This window comes from Eurytemora carolleeae, unplaced genomic scaffold (genome assembly GCF_000591075.1).
Source record: "Eurytemora carolleeae unplaced genomic scaffold, Eaff_2.0 scaffold191, whole genome shotgun sequence".
NCBI classification, from domain to species: domain Eukaryota; kingdom Metazoa; phylum Arthropoda; class Copepoda; order Calanoida; family Temoridae; genus Eurytemora; species Eurytemora carolleeae.
The window spans coordinates 113,062-140,203 of NW_019396105.1; the positions used below are offsets into that span (position 1 = coordinate 113,062).

The window sequence follows — 27,142 nt, forward strand, 5'->3', positions numbered from 1 at the left end:
AAGAATATATCAAGAATATATCAAGAATATATCAAGAATATATCAAGAATATATCAAGAATATATCAAGAATATATCAAGAATATATCAAGAATATATCTAGAATATATCAAGAATATATCAAGAATATATCTAGAATATATCTAGAATATATCAAGAATATATCTAGAATATATCTAGAACCTATCTAGAACCTATCTAGAACCTACCTAGAATGTATTAAGAATATAATCAGATTAATTCCAATTTCAGAGTTTTCTGTCAATACCAAGAGTTCTGCTCTCTTTGTTCTCTTTGCATAGAAATTATTTATTGAAGAGATTGATCACAGTATTTCGTCTGACCTTCCATTTAAAGTATTATATACCCGATTCACAATGGTATCCTTTAACATAGATCAATATGTAGAAACATTGTGACATAAATTCACAAGTCACTTAATCGCAGAAAACTCATTTGAAAATTATCAATTATCAAATTTCTCAAGGATTCAGGGGTTTACATTTTTAAAAATAACCCCCCTCCACCTGGGGGGGGGAGAAGAAAAATGATTTTTCAAGAAGGATACCGTTTGTATAACGTAATATTATTCTTTAGATGAAGTCTTAACTAAAATAACGACAACAGTCCCTTTAGTAATAATAATATTAGGAAAATAAAATAGTTAAGTGTAAAATATTTTGAGGAAAAACAAGGTAAAGACCAGTTAATAAGAAGATTAGACGTTATTAAATGCTATGACAGGAAAACATTTTTTTCTTATTTTGTTTTTTAATAAAAATCCATTACATTTCATTCAAGAATTTCTCCTCACATCTATCTAGTAAACTACTAGTAATCTATCTACTCATGTTTGTTATTTTTTGTGTTATCATAAAAACTTATGTTGCTGCTCTGGTTTTAAGTTTGAGACTTATCTTGTTGTTCTGTTCTTAACTTGTTTAAGTAGTGACAACACCAAATGCCTAATTATCAGAAACAAACTTTGCAAATAGTTTACAATAAGTTACACAATATAATATGGTGGACATTAAGAGGCAGTCAAGTATGTCAAGTATTACAACAACTCGAAAATCCGCAAGACTTATTAGTTTTATAAAAGAAGAAATGCCTTCAGAATCTGCAGTGCAGTGCTGATAGACCAACATCTTAAATTGAGGATAAATACCAAAAAGGGTGATATCAGATATATGATTTCTTCTTTACATTTAGGCTGCTGACGAGGCGGGATTGGAGCTGAACATGGAGCTACCTGGAGCAGCTGTTCAAACTATCGGTCAATCTACAGCTGCTTCTACAGAACAGGTTAGTTGCAGCCGGTATACCCAAGAAAAATAGCGGGATAATTTCGAAGGGAAAACATTTAGGAGAGCATATCAGAATTCTGAAGTTTTTTATTTAATTTTTAGTTGATTTATAATTACTCTTCTTGAAATTTGTTCTCATTAAATTTAGATTGCATTTAGCCAGTTTATTTTATCGAAAATAAAACCATGTTTGTTAAATGCATTCCCTCCCACTCTTAAATTAATTTAATTACTACATAAATCAAATAATTACAAGAATTAATCAAGATTATTGATTAAACTTTTCGTTAAATCAAAGAACTAAACGTTATTAACTTTAGGATGAACTGTCCCAGCGTTTGGCCCGACTGAGACAAGTTTAGGATTCAGGATTTTGTTTTCGAAATTCTTATTTACTAAATTTACTCACATATTTAATAATACATCAGGGGAATATATTTGGTAAAGTTTCCCCTAGGGTTTTCTGTTTTCTCCATATTTGATGCTTTTTATCCCCTCCCCCCCACCAAAAAAAAAATTTAATTCCCTCATTCCCTGAGAAAAAAAAGATATAACAAATTTGGAAACACAAATACATTGATTATAGTTTTGTTTAATGTTCAACTTTATGCTTACTTTGATTTATTTAAACATTTATACATAGGGAATACAAAAAAAACTACAATTCATACCTTTGGAATTTGTGGATTTTGTTCAGTACTTATTTACAGAACCAACTCTTAATTTCTAATCTCTATATCTTTGCAACCCGATGTCTAAGACATATTTTGACTAAGAATTCTGTTGGATCAAATAAGTTAGAAAAGGTTTACACCATCAGGTTGCAAAGATAAATTGTTTAGAAAATTTGACTTTGTCGTATTTTTTACATTTATTCTTTGTTTCAAACCTTTCGGCTATTTCCATAATTCCTATAATACATTTATTTGTATATATTTCTTGATTTTTCTAGCATTTTATGTTAACATTAATTTGATAATTATGAATTATGATGAAATATATTTATATAACTACTATTAGACATTAAATAAATTACTATATTATTATTTTATAATTTAAATCAGATAAAATGTCCCAGGCTTAAAAATAAAATGGGGTTGTTGTATTCTTCTGGCTGAAGCTGATAAAATTATCAAGTAGAAGAGATGAAAATATTGCAGTACCTGGAATTACCATAAGCGTACATGCAGTACACGATCTACTACATAAAGTAGGATGGTTAAAATTCTTATATTAAAAAAGAACAGTTCAGTTCTAAGGCACTAGGGTCATTTGACAGTACGTTAATGATGTACAGGAATGAAGTTAACAATAGTGTTAAACTGCATTTTTAAATACTAGACTATCAGGACGCTTAGGGCATGCCGCACATCTATTTCAACTTTTATTGTTGTTCAATCCTTCAGCATTTTCCCGAGAAAATCTGATAAAACAAAAATAAAAAATATTGCGAATTTATAATTTTTTGTTGATTTTAGAAATTTTACGAAAATCAAAAAAGTTTTGGGGTCATGTGAGGTCCCACAAAAAAATTTCGGCCAGATCGGTTAAGCCGTTTTCTACGTTTATTGGACACACACGGACAGACAGACAAGCAAAGTATATATATGGAGAATATGGATGGAAAATGGTAGTAGAGGTGGAACAGGAGGCCGGATGCTTTTAGACGGCGGAATTACAGTGAAGCATTGATCTCGATATCCACAATACAAGAGTTCCCAGCTCTGGACAAGAAGAACAAATGTTGGAGAATTAATAAGAAATAATCAAATGTTGTCTAAAGAATCCTTCGCCAAGCTTATCAAGCCAAAAATCCAAATAAACAACTCCAGGAAAACATTTTTTTTACTTTTGTACAGTACCGTGAAAATATTCTTTGCTAGACTTTTAGAGTACTGAGAGACACTTTTCTAGTAACAATTTTAGCTGTTAACCGTTGCAAATTTGCTTTGTAAACAGTATTGCCCAGATTTTTTTGATTTTTTGATATTTTTTTCTGGGCAAAATTTTCACCTTTAATCATCTATTAACCTTTCCCGGGGTCATGAGATGTGTCACAAAAATTGGAATCGATCGGTTCAGCCGTTTTGACGCTGATTGGATACAAACAAACAGACAGAAAAGCGGAGTAAAAAAAATATTTTTAATCCTTTACAAATGTTGTGTCTCATCCAACATGTTCCTGAGGTTGGAATACAGGGTCATATTTGACCTGTTGAACACCATGCAGACAGAACTAAATATTTTATATCAGTCTGATAACCAGTTTTCAACCCATATTTTACTCATCCCTTCATTAAAAAGTATTAAAGATTACTCACAACCTTAATCTGAAAAATGACAGTTAACATATGGTTTTTATGTATAAATTTATGCCAATATCTGTCATTTTCTTTCTCGTTTTTGCTGTAGAAATCCACAAAACGAAACAGGTTATCAGGTATGAATGATATAGAAATTATCACTAAAAATAAGATTGAGAGCCCCTAGCGGTAATTAACCTGTTTTTTTTGGTCTAGATTCTAAAGGATTAGCTCCCCATCCCAGTGTTAAAGAACCCATTTCAACTTGGAATGGCTTTGCGAGGCCGAGGAAGAGAGGCAGCTACTTTAATTAATCCGAGCCGCACTCACCCAAGTTTCTCTTATGCGCGTTGCGCCACATTTTTGCGCGAAAAAAATAGCAATTTGCGCAATCATTCACAATTTTTATTTCGCGCTAAATGTCGCTGATCCGCTTTTGCATCATTCTGTTTTGCGCAATTTTGCGGAACATATTCTCATTAAAAGGTTGATTAATATGTAAACTGTGAACAGCAGTATTTTAACTACTCCAAACTTAAAGTAGAAACAGACGTAGTATTTTTGAAATGTATATGTTCCTGCCTAGAAAAAAAATTATTAATGATTTGTGAGGTAAAACCAAAGGCCAAGGTGTTGGGACACTTCAAAGTTTAGGCTGTATATAAATTTGATATCTCAGGGTTGTCTATATCTCAGTGGGCATAACCCTTTGATATTTCAATCATATGAATTTGACTTTTTCTCAACGTTTGAAATATTTTTAAATTTTCAATTTTCTAATTTCTATTTTATTAATTTGTGTGTTACTAAAAATAAACCAATTCAGAGTATCATAATCATAATTTTGTTTGTAAGTAAATTGATTGAATAAACCTTCAGTTGTTTGATTCTGTGCTATAACTTGATTGAATAAACCTTCAGTTGTTTGATTCTGTGCTGTAACTTGATTGAATAAACCTTCAGTTGTTTGATTCTGTGCTGTAACTTGATTGAATAAACCTTCAGTTGTTTGATTCTGTGCTGTAACTTGAATAAATAAACCTTCAGTTGTTTGATTATGTGCTGTAACTTGACTGAAACTCCCATGACTCAATTTGCTTGCTTAAAATATGTTATTTTAAATATACTTTAATTTTGAAATATATTTTAAATTTACGTTTTGCGTAAATTGTGCAAAAAAATTACGCAAAACATATTGCGCTTCGTGCTCAAAGGTTCGCAAAAAATATGTTCATTTCTTAGAAACCCTACTTATGAACCACCTAGAAGTGTTTACCCCTAAGTTATAAACATTTTATTTTGTCCTTGTCTTTTTAGTTTATATTACCAGGTAAAAGGGTCAAATTTATGTTGAATTACGAGTAAAACTTTGCGACCTTGTATAATTTGTATTTCACACCGAAGAATAAGAAAAGTAATATTGTATATATAAATTGTAAAATTAGAACTGTTAAGCACATGTCTAAAGCTTTAGTTATAAAGAAGTTATTGGTAAAATTCTCATCGATTTTTTGCGTGAGGGCTGGCAACCTTTGGATAATTCTGTTGGATGCAGACTCGGATGAAAAACTTAACTGCAGCTTGCCCTTCTTCCCTCGTTTGCAACAATATTCTTCTTAGTATTTTTTAACTCTGTTAAATATTTTATTTTATAGTTCACACTCCAGTGTTTTTCTCATGTTCAGGAAGGGAGGGGAGGGGCGGGGATAGATTTTTCATTTTAGATATTTCAACAAGGAATTATTTATTATCCCTTGCCGACAGTTAAGTACAGGAGTTTCTGGGAAATATACTTTTCTAAAATAAATTGATGAAATAAAAAATTAAATTATATTATATTTTGTCAAATACACTGGTATAAAAATTGTGACTAAACAGTGTCAAATAAACAAAATATTCAACGTTCAAGAAATTTTGATTTTGTAATATATAATTACACAGTTCAGTGAAACGAGGGAGGGAACCCCCGGACACCACGAGCCTCTCAGATTTGCTATGCAGACCGAGCCACCGGTATGCAGAAATGAGCATGCGCAACACATCAAAATGTTCCTGTGTAATACACGAGGTTTTTTAAAACTTGTGTTTTAAGTTTAAATAAAAGTTTTTTAAAATTTTTCGACATAGTGGCATTTTTCAAAAAAGGTATTGTTTAAATCAAAGATTGCAACAAAACAAACTAGATTAACCCCAGAAATATTTCTCCAAATATCTTCCTTTCTGCGTAAGAAATGTTTAAAGTTTTAGTATAAAAACCACTGATTGAGTCCATATATGTTTGCAATCATGACAATCAATAAATAACTAATCTTAAGTAAAATTCTTATGTAACTACGCCAAAAACCATTTTTTCAACATTTTTCATTACACATAAAAACCAAGATTGAAAATAAACTGTGCTGTATGGTGGAAGCTCGTTTACTGCATAGTGAAGGCACTGTCTGCATAGCGGAGTATCGGTCTGTTTAGCAAATCTGGGAGGCTCGTGTCTGCATTGCCGAGGCTCATGGCGCCCCGGGATTCCCTCCCTCGTGAGACCCATAAAACTGTGGAATAGAAAGATGTCTCTGAATATTTGATGTTGTGATAAAGCAAAAAGTTTTAGTAGTAGATAAAATATCAACTAATTTAGTAAAATGGATCTGTGATATATCTTCAATAAGCAAAGTTAAAATCATATTTTGAGTTAAACTGTCGTCTTTCTTTTCCAAAGTTTTATGGATCTCATAGTACAAGATTTATTTAAGAGAGATTAGCTAGCAAAAATGCAGTTTAGTTTAAAGTTTACAAACTGAATCTGTCTTAGCCAAAAACATTTTAATTTTAGTTTTATTTGTTAAGAATTTGGGAGACCCAATTCATTTATATTTAATTATTATCAAGTCTGTTAAAATAATTTTTTGTATGAAACATATTTTAGATGTTTTAAGTGAATATTTAAATTTTTTGTACTGAAAACAATTTATTAGATAATTTAAACATTTGCATTCAACAAAATGTAGTTTTGTTACTTTTAGCTAATATTAACATTCATTTATTCATTGCAGATTTAGATTCAAATGTTGGGATTAGAAGAGAGTATCATGGAACAGCGGCTAGGATTTTACAAGTTAAAGGGTCTGTAGGCGAAATTTCAATTTACCCTTAATTTATAAAGAAGCATTTCCGATTCAAAACGGTACCATTTAACAATCTACCTGAGCAAAAATGAGGGAGTTATCTCTTTTTCCAATATTAAAAAATGAATTATTTTCAATTACAGTTATGTATAAAAGTGACTCGTACATTTCTGCAACAGTAGAGAAAGAAAGAAATGGTCAGAATTTAAAAAAAATTTCCAGAAAAAAAATTTAAAATTGCTGATGGTTTAAAAATGTACTGTCGAGAATCGGACGTGCCACTCTACAAATAAAGGTTCACTTGAAATTACTGAATATAAATATAGTTGATATAAATACTCATTGTATAATATTTTATCATTTCTTCATTACTCACTGGAATTATGCAGAAAATTAGAATTTAGAATTTTATAACTTACAATATTCTTTTCATTTAATAAAAATACGGTTGTTAAGCATAGGATTATTTTCAATTTTCTCTTCAAACTTGATATTTTTTCGAGATGGCCGGGCGTTCATGTTTCTTAATGTGCTTGTGCGCACGTGAGTTGTGCCGTTGCGCTAGAATGCGCGAATGAGCAGGTTTCAGAGCTTTGTCGGCTCTGAAGATGGCACTATAAGAGGGTTCACAGTTCAGTTTTTATAAGTTTTTTTCGTCCAGCCACGGCCGAAAAATCGGCAGGGTCGTTGGATATTCGGCCTTCGTTTTCCTAAAATAGTAAGTGAGTCAATACTTTTAAAAATCGACAATTTCACTACTTTTAATACATTTTCAACCAGTGATTCCTCAACTTTAAGTTTAAGAGGATTTTCATGCTTTATTAACAAAAGCAATTTAAGTTTTTGTTTAATCTAAGCACCTATCTGATTTGACAAAAACACACCTACTCAAATAAGTAAAAATATTAAAATTTGAGATAATTCTTCTTCTTTAAGGGATGCTATTTCAATTTCAAGGTATCAATTTTTAGAGAGCATTATCCCCCAGTCAGAGCGGGACCCCTAAACCTTAGTTTCAAGATGTTCTTGTTTTGTTTTTTGTAAAAAATTGATAATTTTCAATTATGGGTTCAGTTTAAAAGTGACAACGATGGAAATAAACAGAAAACCGACGATATCTTTCTTATTTTTGCGCAATAAAAGTTTAATATACAATTACGTTTACAGTCCATTTCAGTTAAATATGTATGTAGACGGAATATCCAGAAATTGCGAAAATGTTGTATAAATTGTGAATTGTGAAGGCGTATCGTGAAACGGGAAAGGGTGTTCATGATCTTCGTGAATTTCTGAATGACTTGGAATCAAAGAGAATAGAATATATTAATTAGAGTGGAAATTAAACAATCCCTCGGTATGAATTTTGTCAGTCCCTTTCAGCCTGAAAGGGATTTCAACGTGTACAGTTCATGTAAATGTTCACAAATCATACGCATTTGTAAAGTGAATACCTACAAAATTGTTAATCTTTTTTGCTTCAGACTCTTTTGTGTATACTGCAATTAATATCTTGTTTTAAATTAATTGTAAAACAAAAACACCCAAAAAGCAAAACAATTAGAAGACGATTCTAGCAAGGGGATTCTAGGATAAAGCCAGGAGGGGGGGATAACATTTTTTTCACTCCTCCCCCCTCCTTTTCAGGGATTTAGAAAATGATGATATCTCCCACATTGTTATTCAGAGATCGAGCTTTGTTGATGAACCAGTAAAAAAAAAAATTTCAAATTTGAAAATATCAAAATATAATTTTTTAAATCCAATAACAAAGCAAAAAATGAAAACCTCCCTGCAAGATTTATGCAATATGCTTCCTTTTGTCAAAGGCAATTTAGATAGATATTTTGTCTGAAATTTTGCAATATTTTTTCTTTTCCTTTGAGCTATTACAAATACTAAATAGCCATAAATTATTTTTACTTCAAGAAAATGACATTAAAAAGAGAAATGCTGTTAAAAGCTCAAAAAAAATCCATTTCAGGCCAAAAGCTTGGCACTCAAACTGAACCCCGAGCAATACTTTTTTATCAAGAAACTATAATGTGCAATGAGTCATTAATTTCCAACTTTTCTTAGGTTTTCTGGTCCAAAAAAATGGCCCCCCCCCCCCCCCAAGCAAATTCCAAGCTACCTGCGTGCAAAAACAAAAGAATTATCTTTATTTAAATAAACATTTTTTTATTTACTAAGTGTTCCACAGGGAAAATGTTTTTAATTCTTTCTTAAAATATAATTTAAGAATCTAAACGTTCTACCCCTTTGCTGTCTCAGAGCCGTTTAACTTTCTAACAATACTACAAAACTTAGCAAACATAAATTAGATTGGTTAAATGTTGTCCTTCCATTTCACAGTTTTATGAGTCCTACTGTATAAAAGTTATAAAATTGAAATTAAAGAGTTAATAACCATTCATCTTCCTCATCCTCAATTTAAATATTTTGGTATCTTGAGCATTTCAAAAATTATTGGTTTTACTGTTTAGTTGATTACCTCAAATTAAAAAATATGTTTTTTACTAAGTAAAAACATCAAATTGATTTTTATCAAAGCTTATGCTGAAATGAATGCATAACAGGCTATCAAAGAATTGATTTAGAGAAAATCAAATAATGTTCAAGAAAACTTTTCTATAAAATGATATTCCAGGGCCCATAAGGTTATATAGCACAAATGTGTGAAGTACGCCTGCAGTATGGAAACAGTACAACAAAATGGCCGTTTTACACTTTTTTGAGTAAATTCCACTCTGATTTATTCTATTCTCTTTGCTTTTAGTTCCTACATTTTCTCACGTTTTTAGAGTTAATTCGAACCATCATTAGTTCAAGTCTATTTTACAATAAAAATACTGAAGAATTCTTTTAAAGGGTTGTTGAAGCTAAATGAGCGTATAAGGACATTAATTCAATATTTCTGAGAATCTTAAATGCAAATTTCCACTCCCAATATTTAAATCTTTTATTTCACGAACCTAAAACCTATAATTTTAGAATTTGAGGAAAATTTGCGCCCCCACCAAATACTTCTCGGATTAAATCGCAAGAGGTTCTGAAAATATCCTTTTAAAGAATTCAAATACATGGTTTTATGCAAAGAATTATACCTTATTTTTATTATTACCTAGGTTTCATTGGTGTATTTGGCATTGTGCATGTTAAGAGATAATAATCTGAAATTAAGCGCCTGATATTTATCGGTTGTTCCTTGATGATAGTCTGAGGTGTGTTAATATTTACCTTCTAATGGTTCCATCTTCATTTCTAAGCGGATATGTAGCTATAAGGATAGGAAGCTGAAGCTTGATAGGTTTCTCTAGGTTACTCGGGGTTACGATAAACTAAATCAAACAAGATATATCATCACGCGGGTTAGAAGAGTTAGAACCATGGAATATAACGGGAATAAATTGTACTGTAGCTTCTGGAAGGAATGTATACATGCACGCAGTGCTGTCCAGGCTTAGCTTTGCTGACATTCCTCCCAGAAATTGCAGTACACATAATCTAATGATAGATCCTTTTTTATTACTTGATTAGAACTAAACTAGGAATATAATAACTCAAATTAATTGTACTGCATTTTCTTATAAGAAATGTTAACACACATAATACTGCCCAGGCTAAGCTTGTTTACATTCCTCCCTTAAACTGCAGTACACATTATCCAATTACAGATACTTTTATATTCCTTGATTAGAACTAAACTAAGAATATTTAAAATCAAATTAAATGTACTGCAGTATCTTGAAAAAATGTTAACAAACATGGTACTGTAAACAAAGCTTAGCCTGGACAGCACTGCGTGTGTTTATATTCCTTCCAGTAACTGCAGTACATCTTATCTTATGGAATTTCCTTTAAATGCAGTTTCTGGGAAATTAATCTATAGTAAAACATCTAGAAAAGAATTGATTTTTTTGCCACAAAATCTAATTTGTTATGCCTATCTTCGCAACCTGCAATGTCTTAGAAGACCTTAGATATTTTAAACTATGAACTCTGTTAGAAAAAATAATCCAAGTTTGAAAAATCAAAGTTTTACAACATCCGGTTGCACTGATATAGGGATTATAAAGTTTGAGTTTGTGACAAAGACTCATTTCCTTTTAGAATAATACATGAAAATCATTGTGGTATAAGATAATAGGAATTTACGAGACATTTAACATTTTTATGGCAATAAATCTAAATTTTGGGTCAGAAGTAAAAATATTTTATATCAATGTTTCTTATGGAGTTCAGAACTTTCAGAGAATACGTTCGTTTTCAGCAACAAAACTTATAAAGTCATGCTGGTTTAACATACAAAACTTACAAAAACGTCGTATTGTATTCTGATCATGTGACAACCCCTGAGGTTTGTGGGTGGGAGGGGTGGGACGAATAGTTGCTCAGACTTCCAATCATCTGTATTTCCAGGTCTTATTTTACCCCTGGAGACAGCGGCCAGCTCCCGGGACTCCGTCTCCATCACCTTGTTCTTAGTGATGTATTGGATCGTCTAGATGTACATAATTAGAATACTGTACTGTATCTAGATGTACATAATTACAATACTGTACTATATCTAGATGTACATAATTAGATTTCTTACTGTACTGTATCCAGATGTACATAGTTAGTATACTGTATCTAAATGCACATAATTAAAATACTGTACTGTATCTAGATGCACATAATTATAATACTGTACTGTATCTAGATGTACATAATTAGATCACATACTGTATCTAGATGCACATAATTAGAATACTGTACTGTATCTAGATGCACAATATTAGAATACTGTACTGTATCTAGATGTGCATAATTAGAATACTGTACAGTATCATCAAGATGTACAAAAGTTTACTACAGTACTGTATCTTCTAAATATACTTAATTATAATACTTGACTGTTTGTTTGCTACAGTACTGCAAGATTTAGCTATGATGTACAATTTACTTGTACTTTGCACACTCAACAAAATCACATATGTATATATATTTGTACATTATTTAGTTAGAAATAAGTTAGGTAATAAGATTTGCCACAAAAAATATTTACATACAGGTTTACTCACAAAGAATGAGACTTTTAAAAACTCTGAATGTTATTTTCTTTCTAAAATTTTAGGTTCCATAAAGCTACTTATTGGTTTCTTTATTTATGATATTCAGTAGAAAAATTTTAATTTAACCTTCGGATCTTTCTAATTAAAGAGTTTAAGGTCGTTATTTAAAGGGACATACAGGCTTTGTAAGTATTTAAACTGAGTATGCATTATGCAGTATTAATTTGAGACATATAAAACGTTTTCACGATGTATAATTACTGAGTTTGAGTGCATAGTCGACGTTCAAACATGAATTTGAGTTGATAGGTTTTCAGAATTAGTTTTTTTAATTATTAAATATCGACGACGAAAAATAAAGTAAAAAATATATATTCATCTAATTAGATGGTTAGGAACATATTTCTAAATAGAAATTTGTCAATAAATCAATGCTAGAATCATTTGTTTTGTTTTCATCATTATATTGAATTTCTTATTTTCTATGAATTTATTCGCAGATTTCTATAAATTCTTCAACTGTCGTCTTTTCAATAATAATTCCAGAAAATCTGCGGAAAATCTTTGTGAATAATGAGAAACAAGAATAATGAGAAAATAGAAACTAATATTGAACAAGATTACTTATTTTCGATGATAAGATTAATTTTTATTTTCTCAACCTGTTCCTAACCAACTAATTAGTTTACTGTAGAATTTTCTTTACATTTTTTGTCGGATCGTTATTTAATAATTAAATAAAAAGCAATTCTGAAAACGTATCCACCCAAAAGTACGATTTTGAACGCCGACTCAGGATTTACAGATCATTAAAAAGTTCTATATGTCTCAAATGAATCCTAAAAAATTTGTTTACAAAATGCATACTCAGTTCAACTACCTTACAGAGCCGGTCTGTCACTATATGTGGGTATCCCTGTATCAGGGGGACAGTATTTACCTCTGTAAGTGAGGCTCTAGTTCCCTTGATTGTAACTTTGCTCTGATTATCTATTGTTGCCCAAATGTTGATTGCTTCCCCTGGAACGTATCCTCCTCGGTCCAGTCGGACCCGACACGTGACCGGTCCCGTCGTCATACACGTGATCCCCAGCTTGTGTTCTATCTCGCAATGGAACGGTTGCTGAAATATTATAAATAGTTTAGTTTTTTTGTTCATTTCGAAATGACAATATTTTGTTCGGAATGATGAACAGAATGTAAGAGATGTCTCACAATTGTTGGTTATCTCTAACAATTTTTTTCGTTATTTCGAGCAAAATATTCGTAGTTGAAAATTGAAAGTTAAAACTTTTAGGGGGTTCTTCTAATAATGTGTGCACTGTGCAAAAGTTTTCAAGTTTATAATCGTGTTGGTTCGGGTTTTTGTTTAACTTTTAAAAAAAATTTCAAGATTTCAAAACTTGACTCTGATGAAATTGACAATTATTAAATTTTGCAATATTTTTAAACTAAAGAAGAGAACAGCGAAAAACCAATCGTAAGATCAAGTTTGTATTTAGTATCAACTATCCGTCAAGATAAACATTTTGGCATAGTGCAAGTAGAGCAAATGTTTAGAATAAATATTTTCGAAAACATTTACTTTTCGTACATTATGCCAAATTTTGACCTCGAATTGTCCTTATATCTTTTATGATTTATATATTATATACTCTATATATTATTTACTTCAAAAAAATTACATTTTGATTTTAAAATATACAATTAGTTCTTAATTTTTGTTTTGCAAAATTGTTTGAAAGAATATAATGTAAAAGAAAACATCATCCTCTGTTCCTCTCTATTCTTAAGTAGATATCGTGATGGGGCATTTTCAATTTAGAGTACTAATCATTTAACAATTATGTAATTATGCATTATATCAAACAAATTATCAACTCTGCTACAATACAGTATACAGTTTCACCAATAGATTGCAAAGATACAGAAATTAGAAAACTATAACCGTCTTTTGACCAACATAATCGACCCATGATTTTCCCCAGCAGTGAATTGTTAAGTTACTTAACTGCCCCTTGGGATAATTAAATAAAACATCATCCCCCTTTACAAAGTTTTTGTGAAAAATTTGCACATTTTATCTCAAAAGACGATAATATTGTGGTAAAACTAGTAACTAATTTTTCGGGAAATTTAAATTTATTTCACTACTGTGTTCTTACCAAAATCATTTTTGGATTTTGATTTGATTTTGGAACACTTAGGGTTAAGTAAAATTCCATCTAAAGAAGCTGTAAATATCACGGGCAGCCGAAGTACAATAGAATTTTCAAGCCGGGTCAACCTTTCCGGTCCCAGTTTGTACTGTATCGCCCGGTACATAAAGCAGCCAATCAACAGGACTAGCCGGTGCAGCAAGGTTGACGCGGTCAGACTTCAGGTTAAATTTACTTTTACTAAAGGGTCAGAGATGTGTAAATAGTTATACATTTGGAGGCAAGTGTTTAATGTTACAAATGCAGAAAACTAAAGAAAAATACTTACTGCTAGTATAGTTGGTTCATGATTAAGATCTATTGGGTTCATCACGATGAACACCTGCTGGTTCTTGTGGCTGAGCCCGCTGGCCTCCTTGAGGGCGGTTTTACAATAGTACTGAACCCAACCATGTTTACCAAGGAAGGTTGAAGGGAGTCCTACAGGGAGTCCAAGTTTAAAGGGAAAACTATGGATTCCTGGAGACAGAAGAACAGGAATACCACCTAAACAAAACAATAGTCAGCCGGGACAATAAAGTTGTCTCAGTTTTGAAACCCACTTTATTGTCCCGGCTCAAACCAACCGGTACCACATAGTAGTCTTAGATTTGAAATCACCGAAAATAAAACCTTAAGATGTATAATGAAATGAGATCGTGAACAGAAAATCTTAAAGGCTCAAAATTAAGCAGATTTTTAAAGAAAAATGTTTATTTTGAAATCATAACTGAAAAATGTTTTACATATTTGTACAATATCCATAATACATATATAAATAAACATTAAACTAATTAATTATTGTAATATCAAAAATTGAAATATGATCACTAATAACGTATAATGTACAAATATCACATCTAATAACCTCATTTTTTTCAAGTAGACTTACGTTAATTCTAAATTGTGAACTTTTTTGTTCGAAATAATGAAGAGAATGTTAAAAATAGCTCATAATTGTTTATACATCTAACATTCTGTTCGAAATGTTTAATTCAAAGTTTAAAATACTATCGGAACTAAAAAGTAAAATGTTAGGATGTTTTTAACAGTGTATATTTTATTAAAAGAAAAATGGTTTTTAGGGTTTAAGTGTGAACACTATTATTCAAGTTTAGAAGAAAACACCCATTTGTTCCCGCACCCAACCCACCTGATAATCCTATATCATTATAATTGAGTTAAACATGAAAACCAAGATACATAGATCTATCAGGGGCTGCTACAATTTCATGTAAGGGAGACGGAAACAAATTGAGAGAAATTTTGGATGGTGCCGAAAATTTACTCAATCCCCAAGTAAGACAAGATGAAGAAAAAGGTTTTCGATGTTATGAGCTGCAGTTTAATATTTGATGAAGGTATATGGGTTACGCGTTTAAACAATAAGAGGTATTATTGCCATGGGCTGTAAACACGTTAAACTTTATACAACGAAGTGCATATTATGATCTCTCAATCAAAATCTGTCAAATATAGCGTAAAATCCATGGTTTACTTAAATATTTAAAATGCATTGCCCAGCCAAAAAGTTTCAACAGCAAATATGAAAAACCTATATTAAATGGATTCTAAAGTTAAGACTTGCTCGATCTTTAACCAAGACCTCTAGTTCACCGTGAATACTCGCTAATACTCTTATATTCCATATATCTTTGCAACCTCGTAGACCTTTCATATATCAAACTATGAAAATTATGTTAAATCAAATAATCTAAGTTTGGATTATCAAAGTACACCATCAGGTTTCAAAGTTTGTGACTCTAGAGTGTTCAGTTCCTTTGGAAAATATCCCATTGCCAAAAGGAAAAAGATTCTTTGAATCAACATAATATAGGATATATATAGGATTAGATTTTGTATATTTGTATTTAATTACGAATATAATGGCGTAGGTTGAATTGTTTTCAAAATCAACTTTAGATCCTTACAATTTCATGATTGCAGCCAAGGGCCCAAGCATGAAGGATGAAAGGGCTGGACCATGAATATAAAAACAAGATTTACGACATTTTACCATCTTAAGAATCCTGACTATATCCAGCTCTATTTTGATTCTAATAAAATCAAAAAATCTATTTTTTTTCAGAAAATTCCTTGAAATCTTTTAAAGCTCAGAAATATTAACAATTTTGCGCTGCCATTATACTTTATTCCAGTTTTGAGAAGAAAAATGCCCATATATATGTATCGAAAATTTTTAATCTCTTTTAACATTTCTCCAATAAAACATTTTTGTTTTGAAGACTCTTGTTAGGAATTATTTCTTTTTCTGCAAAATAAGCAAATGCGCACTACGCAGGCTATGCACAGCATGAATATAATTATAAGAACGTGCAGAATTTTGTAAAAAGAAAAGATATATATCATGCAGTTTTGTTGGATTTCCATATATGTAAATTGCACAATATATCCAATACAAATAACAGAAGTCCAATTTCAGACAAACATGTAAAAGCAAACTTTAATTTAATGTTTGTTTATTTTGTGCCAGACATGGAGGAAACTATTTGACACTCTCTTATATTCATCGGAGACCCTTTTTCCAGGGCAGACCCCAACACATGTTGCAAAAAACTTTGACAAGATGGCGAATGAAGATCTACGATAAAACAAGGAGATTCAATGATTTGGACGATAGGGTCGTTTTTCTGGTTTGAAAACACTGGTTTCAAAGACTCATTTTTTGTGGGTAACCATGTACATAAAATTAAAGTACAGTATAGTGTATGTAAAGTTAATGATTAAACTATAAAGATCCGATGTAGAAGGTTTGAAGGTTGTTTGAACTGAGATTGGAAATTTAGTGTTGTAAATCTCGGAGTCAAACATGAATCTCCATCTTATGCAGACGAGGTACGGGATTCATTTTATTCCTTTTAAATATTCCGTGGTGGACATACCCTGCAGGGATAACTAAAATGGATCAAGCGTTGATCCTAAAATCTAAAAGTGTCTACTGGGATATAGATATCAAATGTTCAATATTAACAAGACTCCAAACAAAAGTATCGATCTCAAGGTGAGCTAGGATATTAAATACAATTGAAATATTGTTTTTCAGTTCTTTGTGTATTTGTTTAAACCACGATAAGGAAGTTATTTCAATATTTACAATACAGAAGTTATTCTAAAAAATTCACACGAAAAAATATTTTCAATTGAAACTGTATATTTAAAATTTTTTAATGTAAACTTAAAATATTTGCACATTTCCTAACATATTATTTATAGAGCCTTCTAAGTTTTAACCACTCCAAATCAAAATAAGTAATTACTGGTAGGACTTTGACACCTCGTGATAACACTAATTATCATTTGCTCAATCAAAAAAGACAAACCTAGGTTGTCAACCCCCTTTATTGTGAAATACGATGGTAGGCGATTACATAATGAAGACAACATTTTATTTAAGTTTTCATTGTTAACAAGCTTTTTCTCGAATTACAAGTTTACAAATAATTTAAAAAAAGCTTTTTTAATTGACAGCTTCTCTTTTCTCCATGTTTTTGTGAATCCATGCCATTTACAAGCATAGTATAAATCAGAATTGAAATCAAAAGTCGTCTTCACTGATTTAATCGCCTATCACCGTAGGTGTGCCCGACATTTTCGTGAAGTATGTCTGATGACACAATTATATGGCTGTAAACCTGGTTCTCCTAGTAATCTAAGCCGGAAGTCAATATAATTCTCTTTATCTGTCTGTCTATCTGCCCGCGTAGAATTCACATTCACCACAGCTTCACCACACACATGGAACAGGAGACCTAGAATTAGTTTGGATATATTAAAGGATTTTACAGATTATTTTAGCAGATTTTATAGTTTACTTTAGTGGATTTTATATTTACTTTAGTGGATTTTATAGTTTACTTTAGTGGATTTTATATTTACTTTAGAGGATTTATAGATTACTTTAGCAGATTTTATAGTTTACTTTAGCGGATTTTATATTTACTTTAGAGGATTTTATAGTTAACTTTAGTGGATTTTATATTTACTTTAGAGGATTTTATAGTTTACTTTAGTGGATTTTATATTTACTTTAGCGGATTTTACAGTTTACTTTAGCGGATTTTATAGTTTACTTTAGAGGATTTACTATTTACTTCGCAAAGATATTTATTTGCATATCAACACCTTTTTTTGTATGATTTTATCTTTCTTTTTTGCGTATTAGAACAGCGCAAAAGTAGTAAATTATTGTAAACTAACACGAACAAAGATTGTAAACAAGAATCGGTAATCCTAAGCAGAATAGGGGGAGTTCCGGGCCTTAGTAATCATTGTTTCCTAACTATTGATTGTTTACAAGACTTGGTATCTTTTTTTGTGGATTTTAATATAAAATTTTTGTGGTAAATCTAATTTTATATTCTAGTAATTTTTGTAAACCATAGAACCAGGTAGAGAAGACTAAATATTATTTTTGGGGTGTGGGGCAGCATAGAGAATACAATTCAAGATTTAAAATAGATTATTTCAGGATATAGCATTCAGTCAAAAATTAACTTAAATATTTTAAATGGTCATTCTTCTTAAAAACCAACAGAGTTAAAAATTAATTTAGATCTTGAAGAATTTTTTTTGGGCATGATATGCAATGTAAAAATATCTCTGAAATTTAAACGTAAACGCAAAATGAAAGAACAAAAATGTATTTTTCTTTTTGTAAACGGATTCGTCCCGAATTTGTTTCTCCCCTTAAATTTGAATACTCTGGTTAAATCATGATATGTCTAGGTGAGAGTGTGTAGCGTGTACAGATCAATGTATCCATGTGTCCTTGGAACCCGGAGAAGGTGAGAATCCTAGTTTCCGTCCCATCCTTGCATAACCATCTTTATGTTATACTGTTCACTATGCAGGGTGTACCACTACCATGAAACCATCTCCAGGTCCTACTCTATACTTTACTTTACAGGGTGTAACATGAAACCATCTCCAGGCCCTACTCTAAGCACTCCTATGCACTGTACAGGGTGTATACCTAGAAACCATCTCCTAATGTTTTGATATTTACATGAAACACTGTACACTTCGCACAATTTTATTTTGGACACCTTGTACACAAATATGAGACATTTAGGGACAATTTGTGACAATTTTGTACACCCTGTTCAAAAGTGTAGAGACACTGTTCAGTGTGCATCCTAAACTATGTTCCAATAAAACCATTTACTTGCTCACAACATCCTCCCCTCATCAGTGGGTGAAGGTTAAATAGCGTTTCATCAGGTATACTTCACTTTCAAACATTATTATTATAATCATCATTATCCATATTATATACAGACACTAAACAGTGTTTTATCAGGTATACTTCACTTTCAAACATTATTGTTATTTTAATCATCATTATCCATATTATACACAGACACTAAACAGTGTTTCATCAGGTATACTTCACTTTCAAACATTATTATTATAAGCATTATCCATATTATACACAGACACTGAACAGTGTTTCATCAGGTATTCTTCACTTTCAAACATTATTGTTATTGTAATCATCATTATCCATATTATACACAGACACTAAACAGTGTTTCATCAGGTATACTTCACTTTCAAACATTATTGTTATTATAATCATCATTATCCATATTATACACAGACACTAAACAGTGTTTCATCAGGTATACTTCACTTTCAAACATTATTATTATAATCATCATTATCCATATCATACACAGACACTAAACAGTGTTTCATCAGGTATACCTCAATTTCAAACATAATTATTATAGTTATCATTATCCATATTATACACAGACGCTAACATGTTTGTGAATTGGAGCTACTCTATAAATGAAGAGTCAGTTGAAATTAGTGTACAGTCCCTTTAGAGTCCAGGGGAAAACTATCTCCGAGGTGAAGCAATTTAAATATGATGATTTGCATATTTTTGATTGGTTTTCAAGAAACATTTTTGAATTGAACAAGAATTAAAATCTAGTTTTTTCCAATTGTTGAGTCTAGTATATTTATCCGAGGGAGGAAGAACAAACTCAACACTGCAGTACATGTCCAATTTACAACGATTCACTCTAAACATTTGTCTGATCAAAGTTTTATTATATACCCTTGTTTTTCTGACAGAAATTTTTAAATTTATTTCCAAAAAATTTCTGATTATTGAATCAATGAAATAGAAAGCTCTGCTAAATATTCTAGTAACAAATTATCAACATGGCGTGATGGGCCCTGAAAGCCTGTATTAATAAAATATGAAACTTTCAGTAACAACATTTTTAACCTATGCCAATGCTTCATAAACATTATTATTTTCATTTCCAAATACAATTTCTTCTTGATTATCTTCTCCATTAAAAGAGATGGTTTTCATCTATCTTTGCGAGAAAAGTCATTGTTTGCTAAAATTACATTCAATTTGTCAATTTAATAGTTGACAAAAATCCTACTTAACCTCATGTTACTGATGACATATTTTTGATGTCCATGTAATAGGAACCTAAAGGATATGAGGGGAGACAAGTTGAACCTAGATTATGAGGGGAGACAAGTTAAACCTAGGATAGTAGGAGAGACAAGCTGAACCTAGGATAGGAGGGGAGACAAGCTGAACCTAGGATAGGAGGGGAGACAAGCTGAACCTAGGTACCTAGGATAGGAGGGGAGACAAGCTGAACCTAGGATAGGAGGGGAGACAAGCTGAACCTAGGATAGGAGGGGAGACAAGCTGAACCTAGGATAGGAGAGGAGACAAGCTGAACCTAGGATAGGAGGGGAGACAAGCTGAACCTAGGATAGGAGGGGAGACAATCTGAACCTAGGCTAGGAGGGGATACAAATTTATTCNCAGTTTAAGGCAAGAGATCACATAAATCCAGTTTAAGTCAAGGGAACACATAGATCCAGTTTAAGTCGATGGATCACATAGATACAGTTTAAGGCAAGGGATCACATAGATACAGTTTAAGGCAAGGTATCACATAGATACAGTTTAATTCAAGGGATCACATAGATACAGTTTAAGTCGATGGATCACATAGATCCAGTTTAAGTGATGGGATCACATAGATCCAGTTTAAGTGAAGGGATCACATAGATACAGTTTAAGTGAAGGGAACACATAGATACAGTTTAAGTCGATGGATCACATAAATACAGTTTAAGGCAAGGGATCACATAGATCCAGTTTATGTCGATGTATCCCATATAGATCCAAACTGCCACGACATTCAAGAGTTAGCAACATATACTGAAATTTTAATTCAAATATTTCTGTTTTTGAAAATATTTTAAAATTACATTTAGCAATATGTAATAGTAAAGGAATTAAATCTTTGCCACAAACAAAAATTTTCTCATCTCTAATGGTGTTAAACCTTTGATATTTTAAAAGTTACATTATTTTCTCTAACGGAATTAATAGTTTTAAACGACCTTGAGCTGTCAAGATATAGGGATTAGAAAATCTGAGTTTGTAATAAAGGCTCTATTCCTTTATAGACTTTAATTAGTAATCTCTTTGGTAATTTCCTTGTTACCAATTGTGTATGGACGAAATATTTAATTTTAAACTGAAATTGTCTTGTCTGATTTTTACTTTTATTTATATTTGTTGAAAAAACTAGAATGATATTTTATACAGTATCTTGCTTACAGTTGAGCACGTTTCCTCATAATGTTAGTATACATTAAGTCAAGGGAACACATAGATACAGTTTAAGTCAAGGGATCATATAGATACAGTTTAAGAATATCGGGGTTAATAGTCAAACGTCATGAATAAAATTGAAATTGGTTTAAAACGATTTTAAAGCCTAGATTTGGAACAGAGAACAACATAGATATATTCTATTACTATATTTTTTGCATATATGTTTGTTTTGGTTTGTATGATCCAATGATCATCAGATCCAGAACGGACAAAACAATCGGTTAAACAGTATTTAAAGGACCTCACTACTAATTTTATGGCCGCGCGGTATAAGCTAAGAAATTTTGATTTTTGACTCAACATTTTTTTGGGAAATCAACGAAACCAACAAATCTGGTAAATTTTAAATTGTTCTTTTTTTATAATGAACGAAGAAAAGAATATTTTTGCAGAATGCAGGTATTGAATAAATCAAAAGCAGAAATTTTTACAAGAACGCGCCCTAAATAGCTTGTCATTTATGAAATATAAGAACTATTTATTTAAATTTGAATTAAAGTACCTGTAATTGCCATCTCATCATGGAGCTCAACAATTACACGTCCTGAGAGGAACTGTCCCGGGAAGTAGAGAAGGTTCGAATTATCGAATAGAATGAGAAACTTGGTTAATCTCCGCTCCTGAGTCATACTGACACACACAGGGGTTTATGTCCCTAATATCCTGATATATATGGATACACTGGTAAAACTCAGCTTGTTAAAAATCCTGGAGATAGAACCAAGTATATAAAATTCACTTTCACTCCATCCTTGAGCAGACGATATATACACTAAACCCTTTGGTCAAACATTCCACACTCTCAACCCCTTAGTTTAGCTCCAAGGTTCATTTTTTATTAACCATCGATGACAGACTTGTTTCACTACTGATATGGTTTAATAGCTCCGGGTTCAGTCTGATGGTTTACTCCAGGTGTGGACTAGAACTGAGTGAGTGGGATGATCTGATCTAACTGGAGACTGGTTTGGTGTGCTCAGGGTGCGCGGTGGCGTAGGATCCAACCCAGGTCTATACAATGGGCCCTATACCATGTATGCTATAACCAGGCTTAGATCTTATTATTACATCACACCAGATTAATTTCTTAAACAAAACTTATAACAGGATAATCTGTATACTTTCATGGTATTAATTATTCAATTTGATGTTTTCCATATAAACAAAATCCTGGGCTTTAAAGTTTAAAGAACCAAAATCTAACGTATTTAAACTTTACAGAGACGATGTTCGGTTTCTTGTAAAAATATGCATATTTGAAGTATAAATTTCAGACTTTTTTCCCGTTCGAGCTTTTACTTTATTTTAATTTTCCCTGCAGATTTTGAGGTTTAAGGGAGATATATGATGTATTGGGGAAATAGTTGCAGCTTTTCATTCCTTTTCTAAAATATTTTAAAAAGATATTTTTTCAATTTTGAGAGAATTTTTTTCACCCCAGTTTTACTCACAATTTCATGATCTTGGGTATAAAAAGTTTCTTATTTGTTCCGAGGACAATAAGTAACATTTTATACCGCGGCAAAGCAGGTTTCTCTTTTTATTTCGCGGATTTTGATAAAAAAATCTCACATCTTTATGAAACTAAAAATGACTAAATTCATATATGAATGTTTTGTGTTATCATTTGGGAAATTATGTTTTTTGTTGGGATTTTTCCTTTCTTGTTTGTTTTCGGGGTTGGTTTGAACTCAAGATTTTGAATCTTTAAACAAGGCAAAAGTAAAAATCCCGGTCAAAAACATATTGTCCTGCATGATAAAACAAGACAATCGCAAAAATAGAAAGGGGGGGTAGAAAGAGAAGCTTAACAAATTATGAAGACTAACAGGTGGGAAAATTAATCATTTTATATCTTCCTTTGCCGTTAAATTAATCGTGTTTTCAATATGGAACCTTAATGTGTGTTTGTTTTCACATATTAATTACATTTTTTAATCCAAACTTTCTGATGCAAAACTTTGACATTTCTTAATTTGTTTCTCAAATTAAAATATGAACACTTTTTCATCAGTTTTTAATCACAATAGTTCCTACACCTGATGGAGCAAAGCATTCTTGATATCAATAATTTCAAATGATTCCCATTCAAAGAGTTGCATGCCCGATTCACAACAGTATTCTTTAAACCTTTATCTGAGCAACAATGAGGAATATAACGAAATATTTCTGTGCGGAAAAGTGATGAATTCTGAAAATTTTCCTGTTTGTCTCTGCTGCACAAATCCACAAATCTTTTCTAGAGAAACTGCAATTGGAATTTATAAATATTTAGGAGAAGGTTCAAAGGGTATTGTTGCAAATCGGTCATGCCCCTTTTTGTATTCTCTTTTTAGGACAGTACACACGGTAAACGGAAGGTCCTGTTTAAGGTCAAGTGAAATTTAACCCATTTTTACCCATTAAATGTAGTCGTTTTGGCTATTGTATTTGTATACTGTTTTGTAGTCAGTTTTAAATATTCAAATAAATAACGTTTCTTAAGCTTTTTGTGTACGGATTTAAACTGAGAGATCAGAATATGACTGAAAATATTCTGATACACATCAGATTTACGTTGTTTGTTGTTTTTTTAGTTTCATCATGTTTGCACGATGATTTTTATAATTTGCTTGATAAATGACACAAAAGAAATAAAGTAAACACATTTCATTCATCATTTAACTATTCACAACTCGACAAACGGGCAGGAGAGAAATTTCTCACTGTAAATAAAAGATGTGTAAGAATGGATGATGCAATTGATACATTTTTAATTAAATGACAAATTTCGAGGATTTTACTGTTGTCATTAGTAGTCTAAAAAAATTAGATATTTCAAGCTATGAATTCTGTTAGATCCAAAAAATCTAAGTTTGAAATTTTGAAATGTTTACACCATCAGGTTTAAACGATATAGGGATTAGAAAATTTGAGTTTGTGGTAAAGATTCAATTACTTTGTAGGTCTGATAATTTCAGCCGTCTTCACGTTTAATCGGATACAAACCAACAGAATAAAAAGTCAAGTAAAATAATTATAAAATATAGATGTTTAAAACATATTTAGGACATCTAAAAACTAAAATTAAATATTTGACTTTACGTATTTAAAAAAAAGTGAAAATTTGGTTTCCTTGAGAAAGGTGAGGTTTCTTCGGTTATTACAGTCTGACAAATTTATCCGCAATCAGACAGAAAGTGGTTTACAACTTATCATGCATGAATTTTTGATTTATATTTGTGTTTTTAATTTAAATATTCTGCATGCAAGTCGTTTATTTTGAAATGATAGCTAACATAAATTAGCAGATTTTCCTATTTTCATCAGTGGATTTTAATTTTGTTTTTAAATCTGATTTATTTTGAGGCAAGATTTTTAAACTCCGACCAGTCAAAACTTTCATTGGGTCAGATAAGTTTATACCACAAACAACTACGGGCTGATCGGTTCAGCCGTTTTGTCGTTTATTTCAAACAAAAATAATCCAATCGACAGACATCAAGCTGCGTAAATCTGCGTGCAATTTTAAGTATTTTTTAATTTCTAATTTTCTATACAACAAACTTTTTTTAAAAGCCCCTGCACGGAACTTTAGTGGCAAGATAGTAACTTTACAAAACTTTGTTCAAAGCCCGAAATTTAAAAGAGTATCGTAGAACGAAACTCAAGAGTTTTCTTATTTGGGTCTTAACATTTGTGTAGATTTTGATTTAAGGCTATTCGAAAAAATTGAGGATATGAAGAAACTAAATAAAATCATATTTTTTAAGAAAAATGTTGATTTCCACAAAACGGACCAACCCCATTCGTGAAACTCGGGTTCCAAAACTGGTATTCATAACGATACCCTGTCTTAAGTTTTGTGCTCTGGGGGCAAAACTTAAAAGAAACTCATTCAACGAAACTCCCGAGTTTCCTTTTTGGGGTCTTAACAATTCTGTAGATTTTGATCTACTCTAAGAGATTCGGAAAAATGGAGAATATAAAAATATAGTTCATAAAAAAAATATTGATTTTCATAAAACTGCCTGACCCCATTCATGAAACCCGGGTTTTAAAACTGGTTCTCATAACAATAAGCTGTCTTAAGTTTTGGGCTCTAGTCAAAGTTTCGCGTACATTTGTACAGAGTCCGGCCTCCACACTATAACCTCCTTTGATTAGCCAAATATTATTATTATTATTATTAAACAGAACTTCTGGGGGATTTTTAAATATATATAGAAAGATTTTGATATCTATTATTTAGAATTTCTAATGACTTAAAGTATTTATGTAATTGCTCAATAAATCCTTTTACTCTTTTATCCTAACATTTTAATTTCTAGGCACACTTATTTCATTTTTAGCTTTAAACTTTAAATGAAGGCAGAAAACGAAAGAAGGTATTTCAAAGTTGTTCCAGCTATTGAAGTATCTTTTATTTACATGACAACAGATGGAATAAATACACGAGTGTTAAAATATAAATATTTTATGAATTTTATTTCCCAACTGTTTTTATATTCTTCGCGTTTTTTATTTATACCGAGGTTTCATAGTCAGGATGTGAAGAAGAATTTATGGTTAAAGATATGCAATATTTTCCTCATATTCTTCCGGTTTCCTTCAATCCTAGTTCCGCCATTCTTTGAACTAATTCCGCAATCCTCTAATCCTAGATCCGCCATTCTTTGAACTAATTCCGCCATCTTCTAATCCTAGTTCCTCTATTCTTTGATCTAATTCCGCCATTATGTAATCCTTGTACCTCTATTCTTTGATATAATTCTGCCATCCACTAATCCTTGTTCCTCTATATAATCTTTTACCTAATTCCGCCATCCACTAATCCTAGGTTCTCTATTCTTTGATCCAATTCCGCCCTCTATTCTTTGATCTAATTCCGCCATCCTCAACTCCTAGTTCCGCCTTTTTTTGAACTAATTCCGCCATTTTTTAATCCTAGTTTCTCTATTTCTATATTCTTTGAACTAATTCCGCCATCCTCTATTTCAAATTCCGCCATTCTTTGAACTTGTTCCGGCATCCTCCAACACGGAACTAATCCTAGTTCCGCTATTCTTTGAACTTTTCTCTCCATTCTTGAAATACTTTTCAAGGAATTATAGCTAGAAATCTGACTCTAGTTTAAGATCAAATCTGTTAAATTCTATAAATTAAGACTCTCCACTTGAAATTCAAATTCAGAGGCGCAACTGAGGTGTTTAATGGGGAGGGGGGCGATTTTGGTGTAACTGGGCTGAAGAAAAAAAAAACATTTTTTTTTGAAGATCAAATCTCCAACATCTGGAAATTTTGTTTTATTTATTGCCAAAAGTTCTTATAAACTAAATACACTATTTAGATCCACCCAAACTGTCCAAACGAATTAACACCTACGTTAAAAATTCCCGAAAATACTATTTTTCTAATTTTTCCTTATTATAAAATTATTATATTTTAATCTAAATACTATTTTTTAATCTAAATATTATATTTTATTCTAAA

General features: G+C 31.4%; 2 protein-coding genes across 3 annotated transcripts in view; one reads left to right on the top strand and one right to left on the bottom strand.

The window, feature by feature from the left end:
- Positions 1-1,974, top strand: part of LOC111695062 (charged multivesicular body protein 1b) — an 8,741-nt gene extending 6,767 nt beyond the window's left edge. Inside the window, exons 5-6 of the mRNA XM_023464223.1 lie at positions 1,212-1,304; positions 1,627-1,974. Coding sequence (XP_023319991.1) covers positions 1,212-1,304; positions 1,627-1,668 — 135 coding nt within the window. The 3' untranslated portion in view covers positions 1,669-1,974. The remainder of the gene's footprint in view (positions 1-1,211; positions 1,305-1,626) is intronic.
- Positions 1,975-6,551: 4,577 nt separating this feature from the next.
- Positions 6,552-22,636, bottom strand: LOC111695053 (arrestin domain-containing protein 4). 2 transcript variants are annotated; one of them, XM_023464204.1, is made up of 7 exons: positions 22,173-22,636; positions 17,634-17,750; positions 14,270-14,487; positions 12,723-12,905; positions 11,044-11,229; positions 9,966-10,066; positions 6,552-7,438 (listed from the first exon to the last, which is right to left on the bottom strand). In XM_023464204.1, exons 1-7 carry the CDS (start codon positions 22,297-22,299, stop codon positions 7,369-7,371), a joined length of 1,002 nt encoding a protein of 333 aa, XP_023319972.1. In that variant the 5' UTR covers positions 22,300-22,636; the 3' UTR covers positions 6,552-7,368. The 2 variants fall into 2 exon arrangements, with proteins under 2 accessions (XP_023319972.1, XP_023319973.1); XM_023464205.1 differs by lacking the exon at positions 11,044-11,229.
- Between the last annotated feature and the right edge of the window lie 4,506 nt (positions 22,637-27,142).

Bases quoted from the DNA above. Each gene is read 5' to 3' on its own strand.
- LOC111695053 (XM_023464204.1), bottom strand. From the start codon at position 22,299: ATGACTCAGGAGCGGAGATTAACCAAGTTTCTCATTCTATTCGATAAT. The intron at 12,906-14,269 runs GTAAGTATTTTT...ATAATATTTCAG, and splicing joins ATGAACCAACTATACTAGCA to CAACCGTTCCATTGCGAGAT. The intron at 11,230-12,722 runs GTAAATACTGTC...ATGTACATCTAG, and splicing joins CTAGAGCCTCACTTACAGAG to ACGATCCAATACATCACTAA.